At 33.0% G+C, this 25,990-nt stretch overlaps 1 protein-coding gene across 3 annotated transcripts in view; it reads left to right on the top strand.

The window, feature by feature from the left end:
- The window catches only part of ClC-a (chloride channel protein 2), a 67,201-nt gene extending 41,440 nt beyond the window's left edge, over positions 1–25,761 (top strand). For 2 of the 3 annotated variants that reach the window (XM_085954289.1, XM_085954290.1), the window contains exons 3-22: positions 2,707–2,829; positions 4,959–5,087; positions 5,886–6,019; positions 6,739–6,895; positions 8,400–8,488; positions 9,600–9,721; positions 9,852–9,953; positions 11,184–11,286; positions 12,031–12,162; positions 12,809–12,971; positions 13,554–13,784; positions 14,584–14,687; positions 15,268–15,387; positions 16,049–16,129; positions 17,131–17,224; positions 17,430–17,574; positions 18,673–18,868; positions 21,949–22,134; positions 24,434–24,520; positions 25,462–25,761. In XM_085954289.1, coding sequence (XP_085810415.1) covers positions 2,707–2,829; positions 4,959–5,087; positions 5,886–6,019; positions 6,739–6,895; positions 8,400–8,488; positions 9,600–9,721; positions 9,852–9,953; positions 11,184–11,286; positions 12,031–12,162; positions 12,809–12,971; positions 13,554–13,784; positions 14,584–14,687; positions 15,268–15,387; positions 16,049–16,129; positions 17,131–17,224; positions 17,430–17,574; positions 18,673–18,868; positions 21,949–22,134; positions 24,434–24,520; positions 25,462–25,620 — 2,657 coding nt within the window. In that variant the 3' untranslated portion in view covers positions 25,621–25,761. The remainder of the gene's footprint in view (positions 1–2,706; positions 2,830–4,958; positions 5,088–5,885; positions 6,020–6,738; positions 6,896–8,399; positions 8,489–9,599; positions 9,722–9,851; positions 9,954–11,183; positions 11,287–12,030; positions 12,163–12,808; positions 12,972–13,553; positions 13,785–14,583; positions 14,688–15,267; positions 15,388–16,048; positions 16,130–17,130; positions 17,225–17,429; positions 17,575–18,672; positions 18,869–21,948; positions 22,135–24,433; positions 24,521–25,461) is intronic. The other variant, XM_085954291.1, reaches the window with a different exon arrangement.
- The last annotated feature ends 229 nt before the right edge of the window (positions 25,762–25,990 follow it).

Here is a 25,990-nt window from a genome sequence, read left to right as displayed (position 1 = left end):
GTAAAGACTTCGCCTTAACTATTTCTAAATACTATTTACTGTTTTTTTTTTGTCCGAAACAATAAGTTATAATTTTTTTTATTTTTACAATGCACATCACACTTACATCATGACCCAGCGAGCACGCATGCCTTTAAATCTAAGATAATGTTTCAGTGGGGAATTGATAAAAATATTATAAACATCGGACTATAAGGAGAAGTTAGATATTACAGCGTTTTTCTTAGCTCGTATTCTTATTTGTCCGGTGGTTGTTTTTTGTCCGGTACAAATCTTGCAATCGATTTTTAACTAACTTCCCGACTAGCTAGACATTTGAAACTTCTAGAATATATCAGAACACGATGCCAATGCATTTTTAAAATACTTTTAGCCATCTTTAAGTAGAATTGATTTCATTTTCAGTTAATTCTGTTTTGTATGAAAAGTTATTTCGGAAGAAATCCGTAAAAAGTAAAACTATTATTGGTTGCTAAGTGGGTTCTAGGAACTAAATTATTAATATTAATATATAAGTGCGTTACTATGGAAATCAATATGACATTTCAGTATTATTTCTACAGAGTACAATTTTTTTTTGATCGTTTAAGCTAGTCAAGTCAAGTTTATATGATTCAACAGAAAATTTAAAAACGTTATATAAAAAGTTATTTTTATCTTGTAATTATTTTAACGTGTTTTGGCATTTTTCGCATATCTGCCACTAGTATTAGTTTGTATACGAAAAACGATCTCTCAACGTCCACAGAGGTGATTGGGGAAAATTTTAAATAGAGGTGCCTAAATTTTCACTTTTTCTGGTAAATCCACACCTATTCAGTTATGTATGCATCAATTTTGTCAATGATTATCTAAATCTGGATAAAATATTGGCGAATTTTTCGTTTATGTCTCCCATCACATCGGATGGAAAAGAATATTTTTTTAACATCTTCCACCATTTCCAGTGACTATGTTAAGCGAAGTCCTCGTGTGTCCAGTTTTGTTAATACTTCGAGTTACAAAAAATGAGCCTCGATCGACAGCTATCGTCGGGCAATCTACAATGTTTTATAAATAAGTGCGAAAGCCGATAAATATGCATTTATGTGCACAATAAAATTTTCTCCTAACTCTCGTAACTGCATATACCCTAACAAAACATGCTCTAGCTCAGTGATCGCCAAACGGTCGCTCGCGAGCTACGGTAGCTCGCGTGGGTAATTTATCATATTTTTAAATTTGCCTCTCAAATTTTATTGCTCCAAATGAAGGCTTTATTTCGTTCTACCTACTTATGTGAATCAACATTTTTCCACTATGAAGGTGGTTAAAAGTAAATATAGAAACAGACTCATCAGTTGTACATGTACATCTTGATAATTGTATTCTATTATATTCTTATTTTATTCTTATGATGGGAGTGAAGGGTACTCACCGAGAATTGAAAAAAATGTGGAGGAAAATGAATGCTATCCTTTTCACTAATTATTTTTATTTTTACTCACACTTATTTAAAGATATTTTTCAATTATTATTTTGTTTATAAATAAATAATTAAAGTATACATTTTATGTTTTATTGGAAGTCTGATGTCTGATTTATTTTAAGTAATATAATAATATTATGTATTCTACCTATAAGTAGCTCACCAGACAATTTCAATTTCTGAAAGTAGCTCACATCCTAATTGAGTTTGGAGACCACTGCTAGCTCTAGCATATAAATCCGGTCCCTAATAATCATTATCTTTCAGTAGAGCCAAAAGAAGATTTAATTTTGGTCAATTTTGTATGTGAATTTCTGGTTCTATTAACTAAATAATTTATGTATAAAATATTTTTATTGGTTTGGCTTATTTAATTTTATAATTTCGTATGCAAATAAATGTATGTAAGTAGGTTCTTAGTTAATTAGATAACAATTAACAATTGAGTGGTTAATTTAAGATAATATTTTTATTGCTCATCTAAATTACGATTATCTTTTAATATGACACATATTAAGCCAGGCTTATAGTTTTATATTTACACATTTGAATATTTCTGGTTTACACTTTTTATCTATGTTTTATGAGATCATTTCATCACATTTTTGTCTTTGGCGATTTAAAACGTTTAGAGGCCACAAATAAACTAATTTTGAGATTCCATCTTTAAAAATTGTTAAGGAAAACAGCGCTGCAGGATACATTTTTCTGTTATCTAACTGTAACACCGAAAATCACAGTCACTTCGGATTATCAGGACATCTTTAGAATCCCATTTTCCAAGAAGCAGACACATTCGTGAAGAATAAATCGACACTGATTTTTGTCAATATTTAAAATTGTATCAGGTGAATAAATGAATATAATATTGACTATAAAACGTATCACTGAATAAAAATTTAAATTCAAGTTTAGAGCTGCGAAATACTGCTCGCTATGTGAGCAAATGTGGTGTGGTGTGGGACTTGATATTTGATAGTAAAAAGTACATGGAATATTATTATGATATCATTATTAATAATTAATTTGTAAATAAGTTGATAAAATTTAGTCTGCCTACTATATTACACACATTGTTTTGAAAATAAGTATTAAATAAAAATAATGTCTTTCAAAGTTGTAATATCCGGTATGACATAAAAGGTTTCATATTCCTATATATCTGAAAATACCCCATACGAATTTACTATGTATTAAATTTGTATCTGACAATTTAAAATATTATTAAAATTTTGTAGGTTATGTTTGGAGAAACACATTTGCACGAGTCGGAGAAGACTGGGTGTTTTTGGCCCTGCTGGGTATCATCATGGCTCTCCTTAGCTTCGTCATGGACCGAGGAATATCCATGTGCAACAACGGTCAGTCTAGCAACCTATTTCAATAATATTTTTTATAAAATTGTGCAGTGTTGTTTATGATGGAGCTATACATTTGCCAAATATGGTTTTCTATTTGACTTTCATAAATCATACATATCCTTGTATTTTTGCATAGATTTCTTTTCTTTTTAATCAAATCATTTCACAAGTGCAAGGGTGCCAAAACTACAATTTGGATTACTCCTAATGCTATCAATAAATCAAGTTAGTAATGTCAATATTTTGATTTAAATTACAAAGATGGTAGGCATTTCTAAACAGAATACAAATCTCAAATAGCGTAGTTATTAGAAAGTATTTGTAAGATCACTTTGTTTAAGCCTTGGTGGGTTATAATAAATTAGTTAAGAACACTCGCCCATAAAGTTAAGAATGTGTGTTTGAATTCCATTCTGTTAAAGATTGTGTTTAGGATTTTTTTAATAGGTAACTGATATATTTTCAAAAGAAATTTATAATTTATTTAAATACTGTTAATTTTTTTCATGCTTCATTATAGAGTTATGGGTAAGCGAAGCCTTCTTTTATATTCTCTGATTAAATATAAATCTCCTTCTAATTGAAATAATCCAATTATGCAAATGTAGTGTATTAGTAGTTATCAAACTGTAAAATTCTGTGTTTATCAAGCATGGGATAATATATTCATTAAGACAAGTTGCTTGATATGTGTCAACTATTTACTTGAATTGATTCACTGAACATAATATTGTTGTCAAAATTAAAAAAACAAGGAGTTTAGATAAGCATTCAATGTTATTAAAAAGATTATAACCATTTTTATTAAATATGGTGACCATTCCAAATATCAAGCTGATGTATATTAATTATTGTGTTCTGTATGCATAGTAGTATATTATTTAAATAACTCTGATTATGCACTAGTCACCTAATTTTCAGATAAATAAGAAATAAGCAATGATGTTTAATGATTAATGGTAGTAGTAGTGGTGAATTTATAACTAAAGTGACATCTGTCACTCAATGCTTACAGGACGCACAAATTTGTGTTTTTGCTACCTAATCCCTTTTCAAATGTAAATAACAGGTTCATTACAAAATCAATTAAAAATGCTCGTATTCTAAACAAAAATTAAATAACTTTAGTTTTCAATGTCGTTTACTTGTTTCCAACAAAGCAATATTGTTTTGACCGATTATCTACGCAAACGCAAAAGACTAGCAGTATTATAATATACTTCTTATTATATGACTCAAAATATTAATACTAAGGCCCGTTTCAGACGGGACACCGGTGTCGCGCTCGGTATAATATAGGAGGCCTTTGTTTTTGAATAAAGGGGCATTCGTATTATGTTTATGAACGCCCCAGAACTGTGCGTCCGGTACACTTTTCCGTCGACCGCTACATTCTCAAGCCACCGATACACTTGTTTTTATTACCGCAGCCAGTTTTATGTTCTAACTTATAACCCCAAGTTATGCGTTGACTCATTGGCTCTGGGGCGTTCATAAACATAATACAATAGCCCCTTTATTCTAATACAAAGGCCTCCTATATTATATCGAGCGCGACACTGGTGTCCCGTCTGAAACGGGCCTAAATTGATATGTATCATAAGATTGCGCCGCCTGATATCATTTCGTTAAATAGTATTTCATTTTCACAATAAAAATTAAATGAATGATGCATTTATTATTCAATTAACCACTTATAAAGCAACCCTTAATTTTTTAAGTTTTTAATAAATATGTACTTATTAATTTATAATTATAAATCAATGTATTGAGCAGTTTTCATACTTACTATTACCATTTTATTGCAATTTAAAAATATTGTAATAGCTTACGGAATGGAATATCATGGAATATCATGTTTTAAAAAATTACTAAGATTGTAATCGTGAGAAGCAACGTTGCCATGTTAATTTTTATTTTGATATCTGTCATTGTACTTTTAATTAATGCATAGCTTATATTATAATATAGTTAGTTAGTTTTACATAGCATCGACATTCTATGCTCCTCAACTAGTGTCATTGTATACATCTATTACGAACAAAATTATTATCTGTTTAATATTAATATTACACTTACTGATTCTCTGTCTTGGGCATGCCATTATTGACTAATTTGTGATGTTTCAGCTAGGATATGGATGTACCGTGACTTGGCTGAAGGTATTGTCACCAAATACCTGGCGTGGGTGTCTCTCACTGTCTGCCTCATCCTCTTCTCTGCAGGATTTGTACAGATTGTCGCTCCACAGGCTATCGGTTTGTTTACAATTTTTTCAATCGATTTTATATCTTGCGTTTAAAAAAAAAATGGTAGACAAATAAATCAAATTTTAGAAATACCATCTTCAAACCAACATTCAAAAAATCTTTAAAATATTTTTAGGACGACCTGCCCAATGTATGCCAGCACTTACCCCCTTTTCAGACGGGACACCGGTGTCGCCCTCGTATATAATAAGGAGGCCTTTGTATTCGAATAAAGGTGCCTTTGTATTATTTTTATGAACGCCCCAGAGCTAATGAGTCATCGCATAATTTCGCGATATAAATTAGAACATAAAACTGACTGCGGTCATAAAAACATGTGTATCGGCGGCTTGAGAATGTAGTGGCCGACGGAAAAGTGTACCATACACGCTTTGACTCATTAACTCGGGGCGTTCATAAACATAATACAAAGACACTTTTATTCGAATACAAAAGCCTCCTTATTATATACGAGCGCGACACCGGTGTCCCGTCTGAAATGGGCCTTACTGTAACAAAGTCATGGTTAAACCATACATTAACTTTTTGTCTGATAGTATATATATATTATATTATGATAAAATTGAAAACTATTGTAGTTGGTAAGCAATTTATAATAGTAGTTTTTTTGGATTATTTAAAAAAATAATTACAATTTTGTCCATTGAATAACTCTCTCCGATGTATTTTTGGGATTCTGAAGATGACATTCTAAACAATCTTTCTAAATAAAATCAAAACGTACCTTGGCAGCTTCTACATGTTTGAAATTAAAAAGTGTATATAGCACGATATTTGTTTTTCAAGGTTCTGGTATTCCTGAGATGAAGACCATCCTTCGTGGAGTTGCTCTAAAGGAGTACTTGACATTCAAAACCCTCGTAGCAAAAGTCGTTGGACTGACGGCTACACTTGGAAGTGGGATGCCTCTTGGAAAAGAAGTAAGAACAATTTTCATTCATAACATGTGGTGTAAGTGAGAACTCCGCCATTCATGCTAATATTGACCTGTGTGGACTCAGATAGCATTGCTGTTTGTTGTCCCAAAGTACAGAACTAACCTGCCATAGGTAATGCGAGTTGGAATCGTGACAACTCTGTCCAGTTAAATTGATTCAAATATTGATATATTCCGCTTGCGTGAAGGTGAGTTAAGTGCATGTTGTTTTATAAATTCTTAAAATAGGGTTTACTTAGCTCTCTCATTAAATTTCGTTGTACTGTTTTATAATTTTAAATAATGTTAATACTGTGATTTTTTTTTGTAATAGTCATGATGAATATATAATTTAGTTTAGATGCTCAATATATATTATGTAACACAAATACATTTGAATTTAAATAATGGCGATTTTTAGAATATCTCATTGCGGAAAGCGAAAACAGTCCGCAACCTTTTTATCCACAGAGCTTAAAATCTTGTTTTCTGTAATTCCAGACTATCCATAATTTTCGTTAATCAGGTTCTGTTTAGTTTGGATAATCGGGACTATGTGACAATAAATCAGTAAAAACGATTTTGGGACTTGATTCAATTTTGAACCCAACTTTTACAATTCAATTTTCCCATTTGCCTGGGAGGTCACACAATATTTTATCTATATTTCACAGTTTTTCTATTTAAATTATATGTTTCATAATTTACTTCTCCTCTATTCAGGGTCCATTTGTTCACATTGGATCTATAGTGGCAACACTGCTGAGCAAACTGGTGACATCTTTTCAAGGCATCTATGAGAATGAATCGCGAACGAGTGAAATGTTAGCCGCTGCCTGTGCGGTAGGGGTGGGATCCTGCTTTGCTGCACCCATCGGAGGTAATTATCATTTGCTTTGATAGGCGTAACTACCTGTCGCAATGAAAATAAATCATAAGTAAACTAAAAAATAAATTATTTTGGAGTAGGGTATAATACTGTCTCCTTAAAACAAATAATCGTAACTACATATTATTTGACTATGAGATTAATCGATCTAAAGTTTTAGATAATATTTATATTATATTATAAAAATTCTAATATTTTTGAAAATGCATTAAACTAATGGAATGGAACTTGGCATTAATCAAAACAATAAAAATGATAAATATTGTACTTAATTCACATAATTTAGATCTTAAATGGCTAATGTCGAGAGCTATTTTTAATAGCTTTTAAAAAAATATATAAATACATGCTTAATATTAATGATATTTTTGGTGATCAGTATTTTAAAACTACAGAAAACAAACAACTTATCAACTTTATTTCCAATTCTAATGAATTTAAGTTTTTTGAGAATCTTAAATCCATTAGAATTTGAATTCAAATTCCATAAAGTATCCTCGGTCTATCGGTATATCTATAGGTATTAATTAATATTAACTTTAATTCCATTTTGATAAAGATGTGAGTTGAGGCTATTTATTAATATTGAATAAGCACGTTCTTCGTTGAATACCATTTTACGTAATGATCAATATAAAAATGTTTTGAATTCTATGGATTGGTGAATTAATTAACAGCTATTTTAGTGGTCACACCATTATTAAGATAAACGATTTGTTTCTGCTTAAGTACTATAGAAAAAGTTGGGCTTGTTTATATTATTTATATAATATTAATACTATCGACTGAGTACTTGATGGAATTTGAATTTAAATTCTAATGAATTTATTTATATAGCTTTAATAATTATTCCAAAATTATACCTATATTATAAGTATATTTGGAAAGGTTGATAATGACTCAATAAATAGAAGTAAACTATATAGAGCCATAGAAGAGCTACGGGCACCTCCGAGACTCATTTCAAGGTACAGTTCACCATGAAAAATGTACAATGTCGAGTGAAAGTACAGTCTCTCAGCCACTCGATCTTCGACAGGGTGATGCCCTGGCGTGTATATTGTTAAACATTGTCCTGGAGAAGGCGGTACCTATGAGATTTAAAAGTGGAGACAAATAGAAATATATTTCGTAAATCTGTGCAGATTCTTGCCTATGCGTTTGACATAAACATAACTGCCATATCCAGATATACGTTAGTAGAAGCTTTCGCTGTTTTGGAAGCATCCACAAAAAACATGAGCTTGAAGATCGATGAGACAAAAACAAAGTATATACCCTTTCTGACCAATCAAGTACATTATCCTTGAGATCTCAAAATCGACGACTACCTTTTCAAAGTGTGTCAATAGTTTTGTTTACCTCGGTTCCTTGGTAATCAACAAGAGGCTAGGACCTGCCCTGGGTTGTTGGGACACTTACGATGATGATTATAGGAAGTACTGGGAGGGTCTGCGGATGATAGGCTTTCACTAATTTTGTTTAATAATTTCAGGTGTCCTTTTCTCAATAGAAGTAACTACAGTTTACTTTGCCGTTAGAAATTATTGGAGAGGATTTTTTGCTGCAGTTTGCGGGGCCACAGTAAGTACATTTTAATTAGAACCTCTGGTCAAATCTGTACATTTATTTGCCGTTATTAAATTTGATTGTGAAATCTCTCAATTTCTGTCTAGTCCAGTGTTTCTCACCGGTGGTTCGCGAATTTTTGACATCCAAATGCCTATGCTAAAAATTCCAATAAAATCTTCAAACCCGGTGCACCTGCAAGTGTTTGTGTATTGTGTTTTTGTTCTTAAAATAGATTAATGGTTTTACGTGATGAAATCAATTGCGATCAGACGTCATTATACGTTAACTATATAAATAATATTATTTATTTCTATGCTAGCGGTCTGTAAAACATTTCTCCTATTGTCAGTGGTCCGCTGGTGTAAAAATGTTGAGAAACACTGGTCTAGTCTGTTAATTTGTCAGTCAAGTGTAAATATGTCCATATTCCATGTGCAATTTCACACAATATGTTCTAAAACACCCCAAGAAAAAAATGTTTGAAAATGATTTACAGAAACCGATTATTTAAAGATGTTGACATGTTCGATTTTATTTTTTATTAATGTATTGCAAATAGGCATTAGAGAAATATGCAATCATATTGTTCTAGTTTGAAATAGTTTTTTTTTTTTTTTTTCAAACCATGTCTGATCCTAAGAATATCTTATATCTTATATTTATTAAAATCTCGATTTTGCCAAAATGGTTAATTCGACCCTTTTACAAAACACCGACAATGTACTACTAGAAAATAACATAACTAGAGTCTGTATTCTATAAACTGGCGTACATGTCACACGGAAAGCATTGTGCCATCGCGTTCAACTGTTGCAAGTTTTCAATGGGAGGGAACGAGATGGATGCTGAAGTGGGGGGGAAACCGGCACGCCAGCTTATAGAAGACAGATTCTAACTAACCAACTGGTTATGCCTGACACAAAAAAACCTATTTCCGTCTACATTATAATGAATTCTGCATATCAGTTTTTGTTATTAGATCATCATATCTTGGAAATAAAGTTATACTTATGAATATATATGACATTCATTTTTCATATGTGATTCCATCACAAATAAGAATTGAGAATTTAGTCATTATATATTTTGATAGGTTTCAATATTTTTGTGTTTACATTGAAAGGTTTTCAGATTACTGGCAGTGTGGACGGGCGGTGCGCACACTGTCACCGCTATGTTTCCCACCAATTTTGCCATGGACTTTCCATTCGATCCCCAGGAACTGGTGGTTTTTGCGCTTATGGGGTAAGCGTTTACAATTCTTTCTAGTAATATTCATACAATGCTAACTTTTACATTTAAGATACCTACACTAGCCATAACCGTTTTCACCCTATTGTTGTGATTTTGTTAATGCTTTTTTTTATTATTTTAGTGCCGTTTCTGGTCTGATCGGAGCGGCGTATGTATGGCTGCATAGACAATACGTCATCTTTATGAGAAACAGCAAGAGAATTAATACCTTCCTTCAGAAAAAGTTTGTGCATTTTCACTGTGTTTTCCAATAATAACCTTATCATCTTGAATTAATCATTTTGCCATCATGATAATAATGATAAAAATATTGTTTTATAAAACAGTTAAAATCATCTATTTTAAAATCTTTTTATCCATGATTTTTTGTAAAACAACTGGTGATGTAATTACTGGACTTTGCGGAATATGCGCTATATAAATAGCGTCACTGTACAGGCCAAGTAGCGTAACCCTCAAATATCAAAGTGTTCAGGAAAAAAATTGTGGGCATTGGATTTACTTATTATTTTATATATTTTATTTTATTACAAATTGAGTGGCTTACTCTGTACCTACCCTGTGGCTTACGTTTAGATAGGGTTACAGCGTTTGGCTGGAATATTTATTGTCAAGTTACAAATTGCTTAAAAAATAGTTTTGAACTATTTCGATATGAAATATTTTTTTGGGATTTATGATACTTGGCCAGTTCGTGTAAGAGTATGCAATAAGTTCATTACCATCAAAATGTCACTTCGGTGAAAAGTGAGGGTTACGGCAATTGACCTGTATAGTGACGAATTATATCAGTGGCGTGCTGTGTCTAGTAAGTGTGGTGTAAGTCCTACACCACAGTACATTTACTCTCATAGGCAGCAGTGCCAGGCATTTAGTATGTTATTGAATTTATTTATCGATTTTGTGGATATTTATACTATCATATCGACACCTCCTCCAGTAGTACGATTTTTATAGATTTTAACGACACCACAACATTGATTTTTAATGCTGAAATTGTAATTTTTTAGTTTATTGACATTTATATTGATTGAATTTTTGTTTTTTTTCGATTATCATTATTGTATTATCTTTAAAATTATTTAATAAAAGGCAATCAAGTCAAAATAGCCAAAAACGCAGTTACCGCCTTTTACGTAGGAGGTGTCGATATGAATATATTGGAATAATAATTAAGGCATGCACCAGATCGACTACATTTGTCGACCACACACTGCTGATATATAATATATATATATTATTTTCGTTACTATATTATATATATTACTGCGCTATGCATTTGTCGCTCAGGTGACATGCAAAAAAATGAATTAATCTTTAATCTCGTTTACTGTCATTTTTTGGTGGAAAGCCTTTATTTGTAAACTTATACTATCAGTTAATATATTTGTGATCGATTCACTATATATAATTTATGTATATTGTGTTCAATATAAAGTATTCTGTTTTGTAGTCGTTTCCTGTATCCCGGGATTGTTTCTCTTCTGGTTGCCACAACTACATTTCCTCTCGGCCCTGGTCAATATATCGCCGGAGATTTGACAACTCACGATCAGGTACCTAATTACATAACACAAAATCACATTTTCCTCAACATAATTTTAAGTGAGAATGGGTTTTTCCAAATATTTTTAAGTAAATCTAAATAATTATAAAAAATTACTAGGTGGCAAAACGCTTATTTCACACACTCATCTCTTATCTAAACGCCACTTTGTTGATTTTTTAACACTTTCACTTCGATTTATGCACCCCCGAAATCTCTTCAATTTGAATCAAGTACATTCAGTTTCAGAGATATATCATTTACAAAATCACATTCTCTCTACTTCATTATACCTTTTCATCAATCTGTCAAATTAATTGTAATGACCTTAAATAATCTTTATATACTCTATATTCTAGTATATACTGCACTGTAAGCAACTGTCAAATTATTATGAGTATCCTATCATTTGTTTTCTTTCACGACCTGGTTGAAAAAACGATTCCTTTATTAAATTTGCATGTCACTTTATTTTTCAAATTTAGAATTTTATTGTTCTCTTCTTCTTGTCACGTTCTCTCATTTACATATTATGTTTTCTCGCATGCATTACAGACAGACAGATAAATCAAGACAAAAAATATATAATGTAATAGATTATGTTACGGTTGTAGTACACCTACATATCTGTAATATAAAAAAATGTAATATATTGCAATGTTTGTGATAATATGTCATATTATCACAAACAATATTAGATAATATATTCAATATGAACATAAAAATATAACTGTAACTTGTTTTATGTTTTTAGGTTATGAGTCTATTTGCAAATTTTACCTGGAGTGCAGAGAACCTGTCGGCTGACCAAGCGGAAGTATTACATCACTGGACTACTCCACATTCGGGAGTTTTTGTTTCTCTTTCTGCCTTTATTGTCTTAACCGTAAGTTTACAGTTGATTTTGTTATATTACAGAGTTTCCATACATTTTGATGCTATCACAATATTATGGTGTGATTTTGTGACATTGAAATTTTTGCTATACAAATGAATGAATGTTGGATTAATTAATATGCAAATAGTCGCCTTGATAATATTATATACATATTAATGACACAATGAACGCTGTATGTATTTGTAGATTAAGAAATGTATTTCCAAAACTCCAGACAATTGACGTTGAAGTTTAATCTTTCTGACATATGCTGCAATGGCACTTCTCTGAGGCGTACTTTTATATTTTTAGTTTAAATTTAATTATTGAATTAAAAGCTTTTAATGGCAATAATTGTTATTCATAACTCTTTTGTTTTGAAAATTTTATGATATGTAATATCTTTGGTACGACAATGATGGAACCAATTCTTGTCAATTAGTTGATTTGACACTCTTTCACTGGCAATTACCAATCGTAGGTATATGGACCGGCATCGGTGATGACACCAAATAATAGCCCATCGAAGCATCAGACGTTAAACACCTCTTCACCTTTTAGTACTTTTGGAAAATGCGCGCATGCATTTGCATATTTTGCTGAATTTTCTGATTCATAACATGGTCTTTTTATTAACTTATTTTCCATTTTCCAGTTTTTCCTGACCATTGTAGCATCAACCATACCTGTGCCGGCCGGAGTCTTTATTCCTGTCTTCAAGATCGGAGCTGCATTAGGAAGGCTTGTTGGGGAATTAGTTCATGGCGCTTTTCCAGTTGGATTACGATATGGTGGACACGTATCACATATACTTCCAGGTATACCGATCTATTGTAATAGGGTATTTGTCTGGCCAATGGCGTAAACTCTCACAAAATACAATGTGAATGTTAAAAAACATAATATATGCCTTCAATCATACTGTATCGATGACTACATCATCACAGTTTAACTGTTGAGTGCGGTGGATGGTCTTTTACTTATGTCATGTAAGCCCTCTCACTACACTGCCTGTTTAAAACAATCATATCGTCGGTCCCTATTAAAAAAGTCGGATCTGAAATTTTGTCATTTTCGGATTATTACCTAAAAGTTATATAAACACTTTAAACATTTATACCACAATCACAGTTTTTTTTGTTTTTATAAACGTTTAGAAAAGTTTCTATAACCCGTATTTTTATTCATTATGGCAAGCAATAGGTCACAAAGGATATTTGATGAAACATCTTTGATTGCTCGTACTGGAAAATAGCATTTTGCAGATCCGACTTTTTTAATAGGGACCGACGATATTATTGGGATTTGCCTGTTATTATAAATATAATTTAAGTTGTGTGTTCTAATGGATTGTAAGCTACGCACGCTTAAATACATTGTTATTTAATTTAATTTTTCAGGTGGCTATGCATGTGTTGGTGCGGCAGCTGTGTCAGGGGCTGTGACACACACAGTGTCAGTGGCTGTAATAGTCCTGGAGATGACGGGGCAGGTGACACACGTCGTCCCTCTCGTCACAGCTGTTCTGGTGGCCAACGCTGTCGCTGCTTCCCTCCAACCGAGTGCCTACGACTCCATTATCCTCATTAAGAAATTGCCATACTTACCCGATCTGCTAACTGGCCATACTGGTGTGTAAATTTTTCTATCCATTCCTAATTGTAAATTTAATATAAACTATGGGTCTTGATCCTAAGTGGGGTCGCCAAGGGTTCTCTGTGGGGTCGCCGACTGTAATACTAAACTTAAAAAAATATTGATTTTGAACCAAAACGCATCCCTAATATGACAAGGTCCAACCAACAAAATTTAAATTTTGAGTTGGTGTTGGAAAGGAACTCATCCATAATAACGACATATTTTGTTTTCTGGATTATCTACTGATACTTGACGGATATACTAATTTTACAAAATTCCAACTGCATCGGTTTATTTTAAAAGTTCCAAAACTCAAACGTGTACATTGAAGTTGGTTAACAAGTTAATTTCAACCATCGTATTAAAATATATCTTAAGTTAAAATTATGTTATATTGAAAAATCTATTTTCAATGCATTTTCTTTATCCTATTAAGACAGCATTTTACAATTTATCGGGGCACTTAGTTATTATAAAACGGGGTCACGGCTCGAAAAAGGTTGGGAATGTGTATTGTTTCTCTAAGTTCCACACGTTATCTCATAATTTATGTCTTAAGATCTGGGGTATCGTTCCAATCACTTGATTGAATAAACAACAAATCTTCATATAAAACAGTATCCTAGCATCTAAGATGTAATCACGCACATTCAGGGCATTGTGTGAACAGTCTCGGATCTTTTACTGGGACATGACATCTAACACATGGTACAATTTTGTGGGTTGTATGCCCTCGGTTTAGTGTGGTTATTATTATTGTTATTTGACTGATTGATTTTGAATGTATTACAGGTTTGTATAACATGAACGTGGAAGACTTTATGGAGAGGAATGTGAAATATATTTGGAATAAAATTTCATATCAGAAACTGAAGGATATTCTCAAAGACAATAGGGTTTGTTTTTTCATATCATAGCAATTACTAATTTAAATAGATTCGTTAACCTGAAAAAATCGTTAGCATTACTGTGGTTTCGGGGTAAAAGTGCTTAAGTTAGTTTGGTTGCAGCTGAGATAATCGGATTTGAAATAAATCACAGTTTTCAAAATACTCTTGCTTAGAAGTTAATTGGTGTATCTTTTTTTGTTTCTTTTACATTTTTTATGTATAATTAAGTTTTTGATATTGTGTTGTGTTATATTCAATGTTTTGAATACGTAATTTTACTTAAAAGTTAAAAACGATCTTCTCAATTTAAGCTATTTCACAATTAGCACAATTCTTAACACACATTGGCATTAAAATCTTAATTTTGTAAAAACGTGACTTAAGAACTTTTACCCTACAACCACAGATTATTAATTTTTAAACTTTCAAAAAATAGTACCTACATAATATCTCAAAACTATAATTTTGCTGATACACAGTGTCATTTATGTTTAGTCGTAACACTATAGGTACCTATGTATCACTTCTGCTCTGACTGCCTCAGTTTTACCATTAAGTGAATAAATTGTGTTCTTTTTATTTTTAGACTCTTCGAAGTCTACCGCTGGTGGATAGTCCTGAATCCATGGTGTTACTTGGTTCAGTCCAAAGAGCTGAACTGGTCAGACTTATTGATAATCATGTCGGCAGAGAAAGAAGACTTATGGTGTGTATTTTCATACTTTTTTAATAGAAACTGGATGTAAGGTAATTTGTCATTACGAATTATGGTCACTATGCTTGTACATGTCAAGTATACATACAATCTAGTAGAATAAAAGAGCATAAAATGAGTCATTCAGGTGAAAAGTCATTTAAATGTGGCGAATGTAGTTATTCAAGCGTTAGGTCTTCCGACATGAAAAGATATAAGATGTTTCATTTCGATGGAAAGTTTTTCAAACTTAATGAATGTAATTTTTTAACCAAAACATCTGGTAACTTGAAAAAACATAAAATAAGTCATTCTGGTGAAAAGCCCTAGGATGTACTCATGTATACGGTGCAAGGCGTGAAATCACACAAAATGACTAATTCCTGAGAAAAACCATTTACATTTGACCAATGTAATTTCTCGTGTATAACAACATCTGGTTACATGAAATCACACAAGATGGATTTTAGACACTGCAACTTTTGATAGGTATTTTACTTTTCATAATTTGTATCTAGTTCGTAGAATAACTTTTGGTAACATGGTACGTTGCCGACTGCAGAAAACCAAATTTGCTCTTAGCAGAATATGGTAGTAAATATGTAGCAATATTGTCAATAATTCATATTTACGAATACATGAACAGTTTTTAATCAAAATTATTTTCTTGTAGGTGGCAGCACAATGGCAACAGGAAGCTGCAGAAAAGGCAAGGGAAGAACAAAAAAGGAAGAGAAGACCATCACGGTTTGAGGTATACATTCGGACATTTCAAGTATGATGTTGTACTAAGTCATTCAATTACAACAATGTCAATTTTGACATTCAGAATTATTGTTAATTACCTATATATTAATTAATAATTAGACTAAATTAACATTGATTGTACCTATTGCATACTAAATTATCTTAACAAAATTAGTAGATAAACACATATAGATAGGTGCGTGTTATTTAATTTTGACCAGGGCTTCGAACCGGAACTGAACCAAAAACTGGAATAACCGTTAATTTTGTAGGAACAGAAACCGGAACCAAACCGAAAAAACTGATATTTTTTTGAAATATTATCGAAAAAAAATAACGGTTTTTTTCGGTTCGGTACATGTTCAAACACGTGCATTAACATGTTCTTACTCCTCACTTCAAGACACATTTAAAAATTACTCGGAGCTGAACCGAAAATCGGAAAAACCGTTATTTTTTTTCAAAATGTGTACCACAACCCATGGCCCCCACATCCTGAAGCAGGCCCCCAGGCTAGGATCTTTGGCGGGGCCCCCTACCTATCGCTAAGGATAAAGGCAGTGTGACGATCCACAGTAGCTTTTTCCAAATGATATACGCGGTAAAATTAATGTGTATATTTTTAGTGTTTTTTTTAATATTTTAATACATCCATTTGAAATATGGAATTGTCGAGTAAACATGAATAAAAATTGTATCATACAAACACATCATTTTAAATAATAACATTATTGAAGGAAAATAGCGCCGCCGCAGGCGACTTTTTTACTATTAGAGAGGATTTGTGATTTGTATTTATATCACTTTATCTGGTCGACTCGCCACGCCGGGCCCTTACTGAGCCCGGGCCCCCAGGCTAGAGCCCTGTCAGCCCCCCCTTTGTGGGGGCCATGCCACAACCGTACCGATAAATATTTTTATACTTGAACCGGAACGAAAACCGAAATGAAAAAAATGACAGTTCGAAGCCCTGATTTTGACAATATCAATAAACTAATTGAATTTCAGGTATCTCCAGCACCTGATATATTGAAGCTGCAAGTACCACAGATGGTCCACGGAACCTCAATGACAAGTACTGATCCATCAGGCTTGATTCCAGGTAAAATTATGCAATATATGTCAATACTGTGTCTTATATAGAATCATTGGCTTGATTTAGAAATTTTTCAAGAACACTAGACTTTTTAAGACAGTAGTAAAATAATCTTATTTATTGTTTATATAGGAATTACCAACTGACAATAAATTAAATTAAATTTAGATTTCTTAAGGCTGTAATAAAACAGTACAGGTAATGTTTTCAGGTGCCCTATTCAGGCCCAAGTCCATCCTAAAGAAGACTAATTCATTTACAATGATGAGGCCGCTGGTGAATAATAATAATACATCGCCGCAAAATCTTTTGCCGCATCCCTCAGTGTATAGCACTGTCACTGGTGCAGAAAGCAGGTAAGAATTTTATACATTGTGAATTATTATTTTTCCTAAATACATCATACTAATGTACAATTATCTATGATAGCAGAACATTTACATGATTATTTTGTGTAGTATAATCTACTTAGATTAGTTCAAATGTTTAACATGTATAACAAGCATGTTCAACATGCAAACGGTTGCGGGATGAATTTCGGTCGATTGCAGCATGGCTAATAGGAATTGAGTATAAGTAGAAATGTAAAATGCATGCACATTTAGTTGTAATATAATATTATGATGTCACACAAATTAAAGAATATTTAATATTAAGGTGATTCATCAGTGAAACGGCAAATAATTTTCAACCATAGGCGCGACGAAATTTCGCACTCGCTCCCATTCGGAGAGAGAATGTAGAGCTGGAAACACGTTATTTTGCTTCGTGATGGCGACGGCCGGAATAATTCTTAAATCGTGTAAAGATAACTTAAAACGTTACCAATTTACTTTAAAAAGAAAACATGTCAATGAAAATATTATTATTGTTACTGATAAAACAATAAACAGAACAATAAATGGACACATGTTGGATTTATAAGACAAATTATATTTGGTTTGACATGCCTCATTTGCACCCGCGACCCGCAATCCGCGCATCGCCTAGCGACGATCTTTTTAGACCGTGTCTCAACTGAGGTATGGCCTTAAACCACAATCACTGCTGACCTGTTAATTCATATTTAATTACCACATTTAAATATCATGTTAATTATATCCAATGAATAGCCGGGTAATGCAAACGCGCAAGTCGCGTTGTTAGGCTTTCTCTCACTCACGGCTTGCCACAGGAGGGAGATAATGAAAAGATGCGAATCACCATGCTTTAAACGAGGCGTAGTTCCCTTTACTATCACACGATAGGTTCTTTCTACAGAATAGTTCGACGTTAAGTGAAATGAGTCCCCAATAGCAGCAAAATATAATATGGTTGTACAAGTTGAAGAATTACAATGGTCTTGGAGTGTGATTGATACTCGATAGTAGATCATAGCCTACGTGAAGTTGGACATGGCTTGACATAGAATATAAATAGAAATCCACAAAACATTTTATCTTTATTATTTTCAGAATCCGTCTTGCATTTGATGCGATCTTTAAGAAGTCTACCACTCTACAGGACGTAAAGCCGGATCCAGAACTCGGCGGAGGGGGAAGTCCACCAAGCCCGGAAGAAAGAGACGGTCAGGGAGACGAAGAATACTACGCTGCTCCTCCTCCTATTATAACACCAAGAAGTCCATCTATTAATAAGAAAGTGCAACTGGTACGCTAACATAGTTTATAAATTTTCTAAAGAAAAGTGACACATTGCGAGTGGAGAACTACAAGGTTCTAAGTGTTTGTCCTTGGCGAAACAAAAGTAAAAATGAGGCAGCTAAGAATAGTACTTCATTGTTGGGTTTGTTTTCTCAAGGACGAACACTTAGAACCTTGTAGTATTAGGCTCGCGACATGTCGAAAAAGTAATCTTTTATTCAACCAATAATTCACGAGATTTTAAGAATGTATCATTCTAATTATTGAACATACATAATTCTGAAAACACAGGTTTGATCCTGCCAGGTGCCTTACTTTTTTCAAAAAAGATTTTTTCTATTGGCTACATTTATGAGTGTTTTCAGAATTATGTATGTTCAATAATTAGAATAGTACATTCTTAAATTCTCGTGAATTATTTGTTGAATAAAGGAAATAGTTAATTAAAATTATTAGCAAGTTCAAGTATGTTATAACAAAAAATATTGGAGTGGTCTGTGACGTCGGTTAGTAATTACAAAGTAATAAACACTTAAATTTGTAATACAAAAACCGATTGCCTACCGTATCTCAATTTCAGCAGGTATTAAAAAGGCCAATAGTTAAAATGTGTCCCAATTAAGCATGGCAGTCGTAGCATAGTGGATACCCAAGAGACGCAGATTCGATTCCTGCCGGATGTCGTTTTCTATTGGCTGTATTTTCGGGTCTAGGACGATTTGGCACCGGACAACTGGACGCCACGGAATTCTAAAATAAATAGACGTTAGGTACTTATAGGTACTTTAAAAAATATTCAATATTATTATTTATATTTCAATGATTATAATATTATGATTTAATAGTTGGTGAGAATGTAAATATGCAGACGTAAACAATGATTTAATCGTGCATATGTTTAAGTTCTGTTTAAGTTCCAACGAAAAAAGAGTTTTTTATTTTATATAAAGCCTTAGAGGCATGGTAATTCTCAATCCGTGATAAAGAATACATTATGTTAAGGGTAAGCTCTACAGAATTGCCCTTGAGAATTGAAAATATGATTTTTTATATGTGGTCTGGAATTGTTGGTCTACTAGCAATATACAAAGGTCGCCGACAATGCTTGTGTCCAATGTAAGTGGTCTCTAAATTAAATTTAAATCATAAACACGGTCGACTGAAGACAGTATGGGGTGACCAAAAAATAATATCTTCTAATATAGGTAGGTACGTAAATGTTACTGAATTCAATTTGTTAATCAGCTGTTTGGGAGAAAGTATTGTAACCAATATGATGGTGACATTTTCAATTATGTGGTTGCCACAATATAAACTTAATAATATATTAATAACTTTTTAACCTAAAATTGTCCGAGAATTAAACATATGAAGGATGTTGAAATGCATATCTACCTACATTTTTATTTCATGTGCTATCCAAAAAACATTAATAATGAATAGTATTTATTTTTAATGTGTAGGACCTACATATTAAAAATAATAGGTACTTATTGCGCAATTTTACTTTTATACAACTAGTGAAACAATAGGTAGGTAGTACCATTATTATTATTATGTATAAAAGTAAAATTGCGCAATAAGTACCTATTATTTTATTATTGTATGTAAAGCCAATGGACGAAATAATTATGATGCACTGGCAGGCAAAAAATAACGTCAGGGCTGTCGAAGACGTAATTATTTTGTACTTTTTAAGTTTTATTTATAATATTTATATTATTTAAGTTTTGTCCATCTAATATCCACTGTGGTTCACGTAGTGGCATGTACCTGTTTTTCTGGGGTCAACTAATTCAAAAAGTAAACACCCATAATAGAATTTTTCCAGTTTTGCGTGCATTATATTCCAACTCATTTCCGATTTTATTAATGGAATTTTTTCGGTGTACACAGTAAACAAACCTACGAATAAAAAAAGACAGGAAGGAACACAGTGATTCATCGCAGTAAAAACTGGAAACCAAATTCGCCATTTTGGAAAGCGACGATTTTGCGTAAACAAATATCACGTGGTCTGCACGTGTGCGGTAAACTTCGTATGTGTTTGTAATTTTGTGTATTTTATGTTTGTGTATCATGCATTGTCGGCCATATTTTCCGGCCTTTCTGATTGCCGTGATTTTTTATTCGTAGAAACAAACAGCATTTTCTATTAGTTATATAAAGTCAACTTTGAGCTTTGAGCCGTGCTCACTCATGAATGTAATTCTTCATTTAAGTAAGTATATATAAATTTTGATGTTATCTTGCAGAGAAAACAGTTATCTGACCTTTTCACTATATTATATACATGCAAATGTAATGTTTTCAAATAATTGATATGGATTATATAATATATTCCATCGTATTATTTTCTCGAAATCATAAAGATACTTTAATAGTATTTGAGTATCAACCTATGTTCAATTTGAATTGGGTTATAATAATAATATACCCGTAGATATATCAATAGTATGTTTGCTACGATATCCACCCAAGTTATCAATATGTACTTGCACAAGTTTGATTAAAAACTATGATGAAATTAACATTTTACAAATATTATATTATTTTGATAGCCCTGTTTTCTGATCAGTGGACACGTGCAGGTGTTTATCAAATAATAATGTAAGATTGTCGACAATAATAATAATAATGTTTTTTTTAAATAAAATCTCCGATGATTAGTGATTTTTGCCAAAAGATCGATTTAAATTAACGTGCTTACGACGCCGAGGTCCATTTTATACTAAATTATATTTGAATACCGAGCTCTTCAGCCCCCCCTTAAGAGTAAAATGAATTCAAACTACTAAGTAGTAGACAGAAACTGATTAAAATACATCGTCTACGACAGTGCGGCGTCCAATTGTCTGGAGGCCAGTCGTCCCATTCCCGTATTTTCTCATTGTCAATGCCATTTGCATTTTATTTTATTTTATGTATTCAGTGCTGCCAACACAGAATTTTTTACTTTTCTGCAGTTACCAATTCAACCATACTATAAATAGTTGTGGAATCATTATCAAGTGTAGAAAGATTTCGATAAGTTCCAAACTAGTCAAAACAAAAAATCATTGTTTGTCAATTTGTTGTAATTATTAGCCTGGTGAGAGAGTCTGCGACATGTCAATGGCAGAGCAACGAGCATGGGAGCAGACAGAAATGGCTCTGCCGGCCGACTTCATGCGAATGAGAGACGACAAGGCAATGTCCACTACTACCGACGCATACTGTTGCCGAATCGACCCTGCGCCGTTTCAATTGGTTGAGAAGACCTCACTTCTTAAGGTATAGTTTTGTTCTTCTTTTACATTAGCATTCACAAGGTATTTCGTCTAAATGAATGCGAGAAAATTGCTTGGCTAGTCGAGGTTTTGTTTTATACCATAGATCTTGAAGAAAACCTTCTTGTATAGAGGATGGAGCCTAAGTCTAAGGCCATACAGGTAGGTGCCTCGCTTAGTGCTACGCTACGTGCTAGGTGACATATCCTAGCGAACGGACGCAATGGACTATCGCAATGGCCAGACTGCACGCTTCGTGCCTCGCTATGTGATTATTAGTCACCTAGTGAGTCTCCCGGCGAATATGTACCCATTATGCATTATGCACCCAACAAGTTTGAATTTGAGACTTTCGAAATTTTAAACTTAAATTCTCTGTGAGAAGTAGTTTTGAGAGTGACATCGTTGTTGACTTGAGCGCTCCCAAATGTCAACTGAATTTGTATTTTTTGCATATAAAAATATTTATGTCAAACTAAAATTACCTTTAGTGATTTTTATTGGGAAGTCACAGATGGCTCCATCTGGAAAAAGATATGCCATAATATTAGTTTTACGTCTATAAAATATTATCCAATTTCACTCACCAACACTCGTCCTGCGATGAAGTAGAAACACCTATGTATTTAGACATGGACGATTTTGAATATCTGAGCCAAGTTGTTACGTTATTGTAGAGAGAGCAATACCCATCAATCTGGGTAACCTTGATTGGGCTTACAATTTTTTTTCGTAACCTTGCTGTTGAATGGTAACATTGTACATATTATAATGGTCTCTCTTAACCCACACGCAGGTAGTAAGGGCGGGGTAATGTATTTATTCATTATCACCCTGTTGTATCGCCTTGTCTCACTCGGCGCCGCTTCCACTCTTTCTTGTTTCCTGCCCAAATTATAGATCCTTACAGATAAGATTATATCCGTGAATATGTTGATAAGTTTAAAAACATCAATTCTCAGGAACTATTAATTTAAATTTTAGTAAAATGTTTGTAAATTCTCAACAAACTAAAATTTAAAACCATTCCTGCACATCTATTATTCTATATACAAGACTGCTATAGGCCGCTATCGGCAGCTATCGAGGGAAGTTTTTCATTTTTGTATTGAAGTATTAGCACTTATTGTAACAATTACAATAAATTAGTTGTAATTGTTACAATAAGTGCTATGTTTTAACAGCACCTCTCTTGGATGTGTTAAATTTTAGAACGAGATTGACAGTTTTGACTGTTTAGACCACAGGTTCTCAAACTTATTTCGACCACCGCCCACTTTGAGATTTAAAAAAAATCTAGTGAACCCATATTTTTTAACTTATCTTTTATATTACCTTCTGTTGCGTATCTTAAATACAGTTATTGCAAATATATTTTTTAAACATGCATTATTATATGGATATGATAGATAGGGTCCACCCCATATCCTATTTCTGAGATCAATGAATGTTTCAATGAGAGGAAATAAAACTCGTACTTAATCATATTTAGAAATATTTTTATTAATATGAAAAGAAGGCTATGAATTTAAAACTTATCTAATGTGAAGGATGAATCTGATGCATTTCGACGAGTTTGTTAATATCAAGCTCCAATTCACGTAAAAACAGCCGTATGTCGCCGCGCCGCGTTCAGTAACTTGCAGCCGATTTCTCTTTTTAGTTAGCAATCCACGTTCATACAAATACGACGATGGGAATGCTATCAGAAATCGTTGAACAACCCAGGGTACAGTTGAGAGATTCGCTTCTGCAGCCAAAATTCTTGGTAGCCATTCTTGAATTTAATTTATAATTCTTCGTTTGTTGTCAGTTCTATAAGTTCTTCAAACTGGGATAATCCTGCTGTGTTGACATTTGAAAAAGGATCCAACACCCTAGTCCCAGTCTGGTGTGTTCGTCGCCCCTCTAGATTTGCTTAACGCCCCCTAATTTTCTTTGAGGCTTTAACTGCCCCCCTGAAAGTCTCCAGCGCCCACAAGGTGGCGTTATCGCCCACTTTTTGAAAGACTGGTTTAGACGGCTAATTTATTGTAATTGTTACAATAAGTGCTAATACTTCAATACAAAAAATGAAAAACCACCCTTGATAGCTTCCGATAGCAGCCTATAGCAGTCTTGTGTATAGAATAGATGAGCTGATCTACCACAGAATACCAACCTGCTCTGAGAATTATATCAACATATTCACGCCATACACGGATGGATATATTTTAGTTGAATATGTGACTTTATTATAATTTTAAACCAATGGATAGATTGGATGACATTGGAAATTTCTTCATTGAAATAATTTGTTGCAGGTGCATTCGTTGTTTTCAATGGTAGGAGTGGACATGGCGTACGTGACAGCCATTGGCCGCCTTATTGGAGTCGTGGGACTTATAGAAGTAAGACACATTTTTATTTTTGCTTGTGGGACTATTTAAAAATGATATAATATGTATAGGACCTAGATGGAAAGTAAATTTAGATATCACAGTAGCTAAATATTAACACTCATTACATGTTTACAATTTCGATATAAAGAAGTTTTATTAAATGAGCTGTTAAAATCTCACATGTGATAAAATTTAAATTTTATGGTAGAGATAAAAAACTGTGTTGCACAAAAATGAAGGTAGACTCTGAATAAATTTATTTATCTAAATAACAGCTGGTGGAGGGGTCTACATCGTCGAGTGTTTGTAATATATCTAATGTGATGATTATGTACATTGGCGGTATAACATTCTTATTAAAATGAAGCATATTATTTTGAATTTTGTAGTATGTAGAGCATTGAGAGTTTTACTAAACATTGCTGTCTTATACCCCGTTTACATGTGCATGGATTTACTGCTGACAGTACGTATTATCGTGGCCACAACAAAATAGCATATGCACGTGTAAACATGTATTATCCTGCAAGTTGTAAGATTGCATGCATGAATTGAAAAAGTTCGAAAGCTTCTTAATTTCACTTAATTTCAGCTGCAAGTAAATCCATGCACGTGTACAGGCGTTATTATATATACACAAACAGGAAATATAAAAAAACCATAAGAGGTCACATCGGAGGTTTTAACAGCTCAATGACAATATGTCATTTTTTTTATTCAAATAGTCTTTGAGATAATAAATATCACATAAATATTGTTATTTACTTTGGATTGTTGACTGATTTTTACATAATATGTATGCACGTTTTGGACTTGTACTCCAGATGTTTTCATCAGTACAAATGTTTCGTCTCAGTAAATTCATCAGTTTTTGAAAAATAATTATCACTCAATAAGAGGTGAGATGTTTGTATTATGATTAAACTCATATATAATGATTTTTTTTCCAGTTAAGACGAGCCATTGAAGAGGTGAACAGCGGCACATTTGTGAAACCTCCTCCTGTGAATCAAGAGGAGCCTGAAACACCCGAAAAGCTTCCTCTCGAAGCTGAAATAACTCCAGCACAAGAAGAGAGTGTGCCGCTCGCTGCAAACCGACATGACTGATCTCCATAGAGAGAATATTAATTATTTATTGAAAGATAATAAGAAATAGACTATCAATCTGGTGAAGTGTGTAGCCATTACGTGGCGACTCCAAGATTCGCAGTTGCTTGATAGTCTACTTGTCAAGCCGCACATTTCATAGCTTGGTTAAACAGATCTCATGAAATGTGTTAAATGATTTTCCAACCAAACGAGGAGAGACAGGTGTCATGGACAAGCCGTGATTGACTTTGCAACATGTTCACTGCTTGGTTTCTTCAATGTCACATTTATTTTCCTGGTGATTTATCAATTTGATGAAGTTGGTGTTAACCATTTGATTAACGTAGACACTCTTCTTTTCAATGTGATATTGGTATTTGATTACCAA

This window comes from Rhyacophila brunnea, unplaced genomic scaffold, assembly GCF_057557595.1.
Source record: "Rhyacophila brunnea isolate RB1 unplaced genomic scaffold, BYU_Rbru_1.0 scaffold_4, whole genome shotgun sequence".
Classification (NCBI taxonomy): domain Eukaryota; kingdom Metazoa; phylum Arthropoda; class Insecta; order Trichoptera; family Rhyacophilidae; genus Rhyacophila; species Rhyacophila brunnea.
Note: the sequence above shows the minus strand (reverse complement) of the source record. Positions and strands in the feature narration are given on the sequence as shown.